The following is an 11,368-nucleotide window of genomic DNA, read 5'->3' on the forward strand; positions in this document are numbered from 1 at the left end:
ACTTTTCAAAGTCTGAAAAAGGAAACTGACTCACCGATACCGTCCGTGTCAGTTCATTTTCTGTATCTAAACGTCCCGAGGATAGAAACCATGGGCCCCATTTTTGTAATCCAATAGCTCTCTGCTGAGTTGCCAAGGCAACAAGGTGTGTGTGGCCATACAACAAACAGTGCAGTGCAATTTCTAAAGTCTGTGACAGGTGTAAAGACACAGAGAGAAAGCAACAAGATAAACACAACACAATATATCCGCAACACGCTTCACATCACAGCAAACTTGAGACGTCCCAGAGCTCTTTGTCCAGTTGGGCTCGGGTCCCGTTGCCAATAGAAACCACAAACGCGGCTGCTCATTGGAAGTGGTTGTTGTACCACATTTTCACAGGCTATTAATACTGAAGCCATAATAAAACCTACTGCTCTGTGTTAACCAAGGCAGAGCCAGCGCTTCTACAAATGTGCAAAGTTGTGAAAGAGTAAAGGTCATTTAAAAACCTCCAGAAAGACCTTCATTAATTTTCCCGGAGACAGAAATGTGACAAATAAAATTTTACCTTTATTCATAGACAATGTGTGTATGCTCATTTATATTATCTGTAGCCTAATAACATGCTTGAAATTGTTGCCGGAGAGTCGTCATCTTCTCAAATTGTAGCTTTTTAGTGTCCTCCATTGGATATAGCCTATAAAATGAGGCCTGTACCTATCGATGGTCAGCATGAAGAATCTGCAACTGAACAGTTTACAGTGATGGACAATGCAGGACAGCTGTTCCTTGTGCTGGAGCAGAATTTGCAATTCACAAGATTAGTCTAATCTAAGCACAAGAACAAAAGATGAAGTAACATGCCTGTACTGTCTTTTTTCATGTGTCCCAAAGCTGTACACCAGCTTCTGCTATTCACTCAGCCAACACTCCCATCTAGTGGCCAGGAATTTTGTTCATAACATAGTATACGATGAGACTCTCACACCCCATGTTACCTTACATTTGTATCCAGGTGGCTCCAGTGAGGATAAAATTCCTAACCCTGGCAGTTTTAGTGGGATAATGAGGAGAATAACCATGAATTCATAAGTGGTTTTAGAAAATGGGAAATAATTACAAAAGTGTACACACACACACACACACACACACACAGCCAATAAGCCATTATCTGGAAAGTCCAAATTCTTCCCTTTCAGTAATTGAACTGACAAAAATTCTCAAAGTGAGATACCTTAACACCACGAGAGGAAACCATCAGTTTGGATGGAATATGAGTGGTGAGGAAAAACCCAGCTTACTGCGCCTTTGCACCATTTAGTAGAAGGAAACTGAAAATCTGACGTCCTATGGGGATTTCAGATTTTTCCCCTCAAGAGGGTGAACATTAAGAAACAGTGGCTGAGTTGTGATACTAGTCTTTCAAACAAGATGACAGAGGACAAAGTAATCTCAAACATCATAGATGTTAACTGAAATGTTCATACAGTTTAAATACTCAAACTGAAGACAAGGTTTACTTTGACTTGTAAAATTCTTTTTAAAAACAAAAAGGTACGCACTGATTTCTGGAGGTAAAAATAACCTTGTACACATGCCTTGCTTTTAAACAAGGAGACCTGTGTTAATGTACAGCTCTCCCTGTTCACCTTTCAGGTACACATCACAGAGTTGCATCTGATTTTCCACACTGTGCACTAAAACCACAGCCCACCCCTGTTGACCTTTAAGAGAAGCCACACAACACGGTGGAGGTTTATGAAAGGTTGTTTTGACAGTTTCACGGAAGAGGATTTCCTTTCATTTTTTTTTCAGAATTCATTATCTCCGCCTACTGTTTGAAGGTGTTAAAGGAGAACTGCCTGAATATTAACAAACATGCATTTCGTTCTTACAAATACTGCTGTTGTTGTTACTTGGATTTGAGGAAGTGACTTATTGATCCAAGTTCCAGGCCTGCAGTAGATTCTGCACTGCAACAACAAACCCATTATTTTCTATATACACATTCTGCATTTAAAGTGTACATCTGAGGTAAAATATTAAAAATGTACATATAGAGTGCATTTGATTATATTTAGCCACTAAAAACTAAAAGAGGGCCTATAAGATGCTGGGAAATGGCCTTTAACTCTTAGTACTGAACATCTATATTTCTCAGTCTGGGGTGGTTTATGCATCTCATGTAGTGGCTACAGTTAGGAACTTGGCATCCATGTCTGACACTGTATGCTAGCGTGATATTTGTGTCTCCAGGTGCAGCCTCAGGTGTCCTTCTTTGCCCCTTTGAAACTATGGTCTGTCTAATTTCTGCAGGCTGTAAATTCTTGCTTGGTTTCAGGCCTTGACTGCAGCTTCTCCAGGCTTTCCTGCAGCAGCTGGGCACAGCCCGATAAATCCATGTAGTGCAAAGCAGAGAAGACATCATTCAGGCTTGCTGAAGAGCGCTGGCTCCACAGCCTCAGCATCTGGTACTGCATCTCCACTGAGCTCAGACCCAAACCGACCTCCAGCTCAACCCGCTCCAACTGCTCGTCAGCCATGGAGAGCAGACGCAAGAATTCCTTCCACCTACGTAGGGGCACCTCCTTGATAATTGCATAGAGGACAATGGCCGGCCAGTGCTTAGATTGTTCATCTTGTACGGCATCTGGAAGGAGAGAATCGAAGACAATCAAAGGACACTTCAAGAGTTTGCTGTCTGACCAATGTGCTACCACTTAACCACATTAAGAAAAAAAACTTTCCCCTTTTGTGATTCAATGTACAGCTCCACCATACATTATGTTCTTTGATTTGTTTTTTAGGCCAACTGTAAACCCAGGGTTTAAGGTAAACTAAAGGTCGTCAAGATCCAGAAACTGTGTGGGGGCATTTAAACAGGCCAAGTCAGGAGATCAACAAACACGAACAACCCCAGTTCAAGTTTTTAAGGAACTTACTGAATCTTTGGCGAAAATTAAACTATATATTTGTGAGTTGTTTGTTAAGACTGACTAACACATTGTTTCTGATTTTTCCAAGGGATCTGTTGACATTAAGAAACACGCAGAGTGGGGAAAAGCTGCTGCGCTGCGACCTGTGGAAGGATCAAGATTCTTAATTGCCGTTTTGCACATGGAAAATCTTTCACACACTGCATAAAAAGACGTCACTCATAGAGCAACAATATGATAGGACAGTTGACTCATAGAGCAACAATATGATAGGACAGTTGACTCATAGAGCAACAATATGATAGGACAGTTGACTCACAGAGCAACAATACGATAGGACAGTTGACTCAGAGCAACAATACGATAGGACAGTTGACCCATAGTATTAGTTCACTCAGATGTAGGTTTGTTATGATGTGTGTAACACTTGCCAAGTGTTTAGACAAGTAATTATTAATCTCTAATTAAGGCCAACAAGCTGGAATAGGTTTGGCTACTGGAGCAATGTATGGTGTTCAAATGAATTTTACAAGTCCCTACACTGGTTACCTGTCCATTTTCGGGTCCATTACAAAATTTTACTCTTTGTTTTTAAATCCCTTCATGGCTCTGCACCATCCTACTTAACTGATTTGCTTCATTGGCATACACCCACACGCTCTCTGAGGTCAGCAAATCAGTTTCTCTTGAGTGTCCCAAGAACGAAGCGTAAGCTTAGAGGCGATCGAGCCTTCACAGTTGCTGGTCCTAAACTCTGGAATGATTTACCGCTGTCCATTAGACAAGCCTCTACCCTGTCTGTTTTTAAGTCTCTTTTAAAAACTCATTTATTTTCCCTGGCATTTTGATATTTTTGTGTTGATTTTAGTCATTTGATTGATTATATTTTATGTTGTTGTTTGTGGTTTATAATTTATACTGTTTTATTGCAATGTACAGCACTTTGGTCCACTCTGGTTGTTTTTAGTGCTTTATAAATAAAGTTGGTATGGTATGGTATGGTATTTCATGAATGGAATAGAATGTCCTAAAACAAAAAAAAAAAAACTGACCAATCTCCATGTATTAATACGAGCATACGGTAATGTCCGCTCAGAATGGCGCACACACAACGCAGCCGTCTTATCTCTTCAACACACAATGGCATGGTTTTAACATAACACTCAATTTAATTTCTCATAAAATTCAACAAAATAAATAGGTGTAACCATAAAGTTTTACCTTCTGCTTCTCGCTCACTAACGAGGTAGAATTCCCCAATTCACTGTTGGCCCGGACACGAGCTAATGGCGTCAGCCATTAGCTACTATCTTTAGCTCACAGTGCTTTCACTCGCTACCACGACAAATTTTCAATTGGTGCCAATTCTTTTTCTTCCTTTCCCTCGCGACTGTATCCGTAGTCGCTATGTCATATATCCAATTTCAATATTAAAGCGTCTTTGGCCTTTTCTGCTCACACTACCCAGGTAAACTCCCAAAACATGTAGCTCTTTTAATCTCTGTCCATACTCCGTTTTTCTGTTCTGCCACACCCCTGACTCTACCCAAGGGTGGAACTTGTGAGGTGTATCTCACCTGACCCTGACAGTTCCTGATTGGTTTTGTTACTTATCAATCTTCTACTTATTTCTTTTCCCATATGACAGTGGAAAATGCACAACCCTTCACAATAAAGTTACCTCTATGTATCAGTTTTTTGCTTGTTTGTTTGTTTTGTTTTGGGGTTTTTTTCTCAATAACCACAACATCAGGTGGGTTACATGTGTCCACCTAAAATTCCCCGACAGACAGTATACGGTAAACACTGACAACCACCATGCCCAGTTCATGAAAGGAACAGAGAACATTTACTCACCAAAACAGCACATTGACCACAAGGGGGTTTTCAGCTCAGTCACAAATACCAAACACAAAAGCATGATATCACTAAATGACACCAATATGAGTTGTATTAAGTCATCCTACAATCAAAACATGTAGTAAATGAAAAGCTATTTTATTGGATTTTGCCTGGCCACACACGGCTGTATTACACATTTAAAGAAAAACATTATGAGTGGAGTACAGATCTAATTTAATCAGGTCTTATATATCTGAATAGATATAGCAGTAGGAACAAGATGTGGCTTCAACCATTCACACTCCATGTTTTATAAAAAAAAAAAACATCTGGACACAGAAGTGGAAAGTAACTGAGTGCTTTTACTCAAGTACTGTACTTAAGTACAGTTTTGATGTATTTATACTTAAGTAATGTTTTGAATGCAGGACTTTTACTTGTAACAGAGTATTTTTAAAATGTGGTAATGATACTTTACTTAAGTAAACAATCTGAGTACATCTTTCACCACTGTCTGAACATGTCAGCAATTTCACATGCAAACTGTTCAAAGAGAACAGTGACATGTGCTCACTATCTGATTTGCCATTTCCTCTCATGCTGACTTGCTGACTGGTGTGAAAAGGGGAGGGTTACTAGTTTTTTTTTAGTTTCCACCTTAGCTCTGTGGGCCAGATGGCCGATCAGTGATAAAACACATGCTGAACACACAGAGATTAAAATATGGCCACTTCAGATAACACGTTGCAGCAGTAAGCCAGATCGGATGTGTCACCGTGACATTTTTCATGTACCTCTCAAGGCATTTGACACGAAGAGCATAATGACACGTGATACCACCTTTTAAACTGAACATCAGACAATCTCTTGGTGTAGCCTTATCAAAGACATTTCAGAGCTTCTGTTTCATAATGATCCCAAGTATAGTAAGGTATTGATACAGGGTGATCTAAATGTCCATTTGTGTCATTTGATTAGGACTCTACTTTAGACCTTTAGTGTGTTTTGGTTATTTGTCTCTTTCAGAAAACAAAATGTAATGTTTCCGTTATCAGGTTTCACATATCATTACAGAAACAAAACAAAATGTAATGTTTCCGTTATCAGGTTTCACATATCATTACAGAAACTGTGCTGTTTAGAGGCTAATGATTTTATAACAGCTTGATTCAAAATAGATCCTAGCATGTCCAAGCTGCCTTTGATACAAAATCTTAAATCTCTAAATCTCTCCCTGTGTTAGTTTGGTTAATACACTCCCCATATAGAAATTAAAACCAACAACGAGTCACCTCTAATCACTTTTAATGTCTGTCAATCTGTCTGCAATGGATTATTTTATTAATCTGTGCCATAGATTCACACACCAGGGAAACACACCACTGCACTCAGTGACATATTTCCTCATTACAAGACACAAGACCCTAACATTTGTTAAGAATATCCAGAGTTCTTGTGTATGGGCCTTTGGCTCTTGCTTACTTCAGACTCTATAAAAAAGGTTATGGCTGTTCAGAGCTTGTGGGGCAACATTTAAAAAAAACATGAGGGTCTGGTGTTTTATAATGAGGAAACATTTCAACCAGTGCAGCGGTGTGTTTCCCTGACATGTTTTAATTGTTTTGAACAACAGTGCAGGTCTGTGGCACAGATAAATAAACTAATCCAGGTCTGACAGCTGACAGACATCAAACATGAGTAGACTGTTGGTCTTACTCTCTGCATGGGGAGTGATGAAAATACTGATAATATAGGACATGGCCAGCCTTATCCTTTAATAACATGTACTTATACACCTATGATTTGCTGATGGTTTTGGCTAAATATCAGCCAAGAAAGGTCTCTTTAGTTCCCATTTATTAGCTCTCCAACCCCTGCGCCAGTGCTGGAAAGGCGCGTCATCACTCACGGGCAGTGCACTGTAGCTTGGAATCAGACGCTGAATCTTACCTTCATGTTCAGCGTTTGGCAGCGGGGGTCTGTTGTGGGCTGGATGTTCTGGTGTGGATGGACTCTGACTGAGAGCCAACATGGGAAAATCCTCAGTTATGTTTAACATCTTGAAAGGACAAACAACAAACATGACATGAATGTCTCTGTGGCAACCAGCCACAAATGTTCAAGTGACGAATCAATTTCGTCAGCATCTCTAAAGCATTACTAAATTCCTTCTTGATCATGTAATGCAGCTTTACTGTAGCTAAACTGAACAAACTGTGATCAGCAGCTTATTTTTGCCCTTATTGACCTTTACATGTATTTTTTCATCTGAATGTCCTACAGTACTGCTCCAACACAGATCTCTATCTTAACAGAACAAAGTGCATGAAATTGAGCACAAACCACCGCTGTCGGGCTCTTGTCTTGATGACTGGTTTGTTCTGTTAGGAGGAAAGCAGATAATATCAGTAAGCTTCCTGCTTCAACTCATTTAGTTAAGAAAGCACATAACAAGAAACTTGGTTAAGTTTCTGTATAAAGATATTTTTGTTTAAAACCAGAGAAACTTTATGTAGAAATATGGTAGGTGTGTCTTAAAGTAGCATTTAAGTAATATATTTAGCACACAAGCTCTCTAGCACATAAGTTAAGTACCAAACCATCCATATGTATGGGAGTGTAACTGTGTTTTTGTTCATTTTGAAATTCTGACATTTTGTCATTGATAGTAATTGGTTATATTTTGGAAAGGTTTTGCACACAAAGGACCATCTAGGTACACCGCTTACTAGTTGCTCTATTAAAACTTTAGCACATATAGTACAGCGGGTAAAATAACGACTGAACATGTCACCATTTTTCTCAGTAAATATATTTCTAAAGGTTCTGTTGACATGACATTTTCACTTGATGCCGGTAACAACCCAAGTAATCCATACATACAAAGAAAACATAACAAATAAGTTTACAAATTAAGTTATGTGTAATAACATGGAATGACACAGGGGAAAAGTATTGAACACATGAAGAAAGGGAAGTGCAAAAAAGGCGGGGAAAGCCAAGACACCCGCTGAAATCTACCAGTAATAACCTGAAATTTAGTACAGCTATGGACAAGAAATGTGGTGACCAGGAAATGTTTTATCATTTATATTTTAGTGTGTCCTCTTCATTTTAACCCATTAATCATGGTTCGGTGATGTATTAGGTATTACATAGAGGTATGTAAAATCAGATGAAAGGGTTAAAAAAGTAGCAACACTGCAACATAAAAACACCCAGCTGAAGCTCTGCATTCAAAAATATTATAAATTTATTAACAACAATAATGTGGTTTAAGTATCAAAATAAAAGCACTCATTTGCATTCAGAATGGCTCCTGATGGCATTAAATTATTACAGAGCATAACAGTGGATTGTTGTAAATGATGTGTACACAGCATTTTAATGCAGTAAAATGTTTGAAATATTTTATATCCTGTAAGGTAGTTTAATATAAATTATAACACTGCCATATTTACAAGCTGGCCTTATGGTTTAAATGTAAAACAAATAGAGTAAAAAAGGTTAAGTTGCATAAAGTTAATGTACTCAAGTAAAGTACAAGAGCCAAAACTGTACTTAAGTATAGCATTTTGAGTAAACAGTTTAATTCTACATACTGTTTACCTTCAGCGTGGCACTCTATGTCTTTGTTTGGGCTCCAGCAGGGACAGCTGTCTGGTTTTCCTAGCAGGTTCGTAATGAAAAGCAGCAGGAGCCCATAGAGCACCAGAGATATTGCACCAACCACACAGAGAAGCCAGGAGACAGGGGCCACTGCTGTGGACACAAAGAAACGCTGATATAACTCCACTAGTCATCAGTTCTAACACGGTAGTTCTGTCTGAAAACCTCTGATGATGAAAACATGAATAATCCTCCAGATAACCTCACACAAAGGGTAAACAATGAGTCACAGTTATCAAAATATCCACATTTAATGAAAGTGTAAAAGCTGTTTGGGCATATGATTCATAAAGCTATAAAACCACAGACAAGTGAGTTATTCTGTAACTTTAATTAATAAAGCACAGGACACAAGTAGAATTAACAGTTACGTGGAACTGGCTCCATAGAAGGATCCAAGGGTGTGGGTCTTGTAGCTGTAGATTTTGAAGGTGAAATTGTAGTTGTTGGACATTTCTTCTTGCATTCTGGGTCTTTCAGACACGCACTGAAAATAAGAAGAAACTAATGAAGACAACAGTGGAACATATTAATCAATAAGTTAATGGACAAGCTCACAATTTAAAATCTTAAATCAATAATCAGGTGTTCATATGAGCGGTGAAACACATTTTGCTTGCTGTAATCACAACAAAAAGAAGGAATTTTGCACTAAAACAACTAGTAACACTAGATGTTCCTCATTTGATTTTCCTAAATAACAACTGAACTTCTGATAAGTCTTTGAATACATTTCTGCTTGGACTGTAGATTTTGTCTCCTATCGCTTACACTGAAATTACATTAGAAAGGGATATTTTAGTTGCCAGTATGATCAGGAGTGGCAAGTAAAAACTGGAACCTGAATGCTGTTACATTGTGAATCTATTACTTCATTTCTTTAAAGGTAAAACAGCCCTAACAGACAAAACTGCCTTTAAGCTGTGACTCTTAACATCTGCAGCCACACAGTTCAGCACAGCTAGTGCAGGGCCTCAGGAAAACCACAAAAACCGTTTCCCCAAAAGAGATGCAAAAAAACTTATTTTCTTTTTTTTTGTAAATTTGCAGGAGATTTGCAGAACTGTCCACCTTTTGAACAAACACACATGGTCCCTGACCTGAAATCATGCTCAGCATGCTTTAGATCATGACTACATCATGTCTACAGCAATGTCTTCAAATGTCTCCTTCTGTCCACCAAACAGTCAAGAATTCAAAGAAATTCAGTTTAAAGAAACACATAGTCAGACACCAAAAGGAAAAGTGTAACAGAGCAAACTGTTGCTGAATTAGACTACTGAGACAACTGATGATCAAAATATTTGTAAAGGAATTTTCTGTCTATCGACTAATAGATTAATCAACTAATGGTTTCATGGGTAGCTTCACACAGGTTTTCATCAGGCTTGATTAAGTAAACATCACAGAGAAGGTGCTACATGATATACACACAAACACACTCATCACTCTAGCTGCAACCTGTAGAAATAAGTGCTGCCTTAATAAACCAATTAGATGATCTAGAGGGAGAAAAAGGACCTTTTTAACAAAAACAGAAAAGAAAATCTACTACTGCATCAAAACCTACATGAAATAGGTAAGTGAAGTCATCCAAAATGGGAAAAATCTCATAAAAAGTACTACACATAAAAGTTGAACATAGCAACTAAGAAAAGTAGAAAGATAAAGAGACAGTGATGAAGTGATAATATATCATACTGTACACCCAAACATGTATAAAACTGCAAAAACATCTGAGCATGTACATGATTTCATGTGGTAAGAACTCCCACCTGGTGCAGGTACATTTTCTGATGTAGTCAGGATTTTCAGGCACTGAAAAACAACACAAAGATTATTTGAGAAATTTTTGGGAGTGTGTTTATATCATATAAAGAAGACTGTGCTTACCTGAACATTTTTTACATAGTAAGCATGACTGACACGCCAGGTCTTTTGGGCTCTTGGCTGCATTGTAGTAGTTATCACGACAGTCGCATTTCACGTTATTAGTAGAGTTGCAGCGATGTATTTCCACCTCATAATCTGGGGAAAGATCAAAACACAATCTTTCTGTCTCAATGCACAGCATTTTAAGATGTATATTAAAGTTGTGAAACCATGACTCAAGGATCATTTTCATCAGTATTCACACTGCTTTAGTCAGCGCACAGTTTATTTCTTAATTCTAGACCAAAATATGTGCTAAACCTGTTCCAAGTAATGGTATTTGAAGAAGATACTTACTACCACATGTAGCACACCTCATACATTTGTCTATGAAGTTTTCGATCTCTGTGAATGAATTATTTTCACATTGTTTACATTTGTGCTGCCTTGGATCATCACACTGTGCACCTTTCACTTTGTGATATCCTGGAAGAGTAGAAAAGCAGAAATGGGATTAGCTACCTTGTAATAATGTCACTGTTAAAGGCCAAGGCATGCAGTTCCTTGTTGAAACTCACCAGGTGGGCACTTGTTGTAACATGAATTATTGGTTTGTTTTACCACCAGAGTGGCATTCTGTCCACTGGCAAGGTAACCAAGCACCACTGGGAAAACCTGTAACACAAAAGATGAGATTTGATTATGTGAGGTACACCGTGGAGTGTCAGATGCTCATAAACCAACTGGCTTGACGCTTTTGACATTACAGCTGCCATGCTAAAGGGCAGCTGTAGCAGAAGCATGGCTCACTACAGCTCATCAAGTCACTACACAGACATCTGATCCTTTTTCAACTTCAAAATCAAGCAGGTCATCGGGTGATTGTGTATATTCAAACATTTTGATTGAATTTTCAGATTATAAACTGACAGAAAATGTTCACACCTAACATCTGTCCCATAAAGAAATAGACAGCACTCTCTGTTTCCTCATAATGCCATAAAAGCAATATTCCTGTGATAGTTTTACCCTCACAGTATGATTGCTTGACCATGAATTCCTGC

General features: G+C 38.4%; 1 protein-coding gene across 2 annotated transcripts in view; it reads right to left on the reverse strand.

Annotated features, from left to right (window-relative positions):
• Window positions 1-567: 567 nt before the first annotated feature.
• The window catches only part of LOC109972122 (tumor necrosis factor receptor superfamily member 1A), an 18,729-nt gene continuing 7,928 nt past the window's right edge, over window positions 568-11,368 (reverse strand). The window contains exons 2-10 of one of the 2 annotated variants that reach the window (XM_020620791.1): window positions 10,883-10,979; window positions 10,662-10,790; window positions 10,326-10,460; window positions 10,208-10,250; window positions 8,804-8,919; window positions 8,373-8,522; window positions 7,107-7,144; window positions 6,714-6,822; window positions 568-2,635 (exon numbers count right to left, since the gene is read on the reverse strand). In XM_020620791.1, coding sequence (XP_020476447.1) covers window positions 2,289-2,635; window positions 6,714-6,822; window positions 7,107-7,144; window positions 8,373-8,522; window positions 8,804-8,919; window positions 10,208-10,250; window positions 10,326-10,460; window positions 10,662-10,790; window positions 10,883-10,979 — 1,164 coding nt within the window. In that variant the 3' untranslated portion in view covers window positions 568-2,288. Of the gene's footprint in view, window positions 2,636-6,713; window positions 6,823-7,106; window positions 7,145-8,372; window positions 8,526-8,803; window positions 8,920-10,207; window positions 10,251-10,325; window positions 10,461-10,661; window positions 10,791-10,882; window positions 10,980-11,368 lie in introns of both variants that reach the window. The other variant, XM_020620782.1, reaches the window with a different exon arrangement.

The sequence above is a fragment of the Monopterus albus genome, unplaced genomic scaffold, assembly GCF_001952655.1.
Source record: "Monopterus albus unplaced genomic scaffold, M_albus_1.0 scaffold6.1, whole genome shotgun sequence".
NCBI classification, from domain to species: Eukaryota; Metazoa; Chordata; class Actinopteri; order Synbranchiformes; family Synbranchidae; genus Monopterus; species Monopterus albus.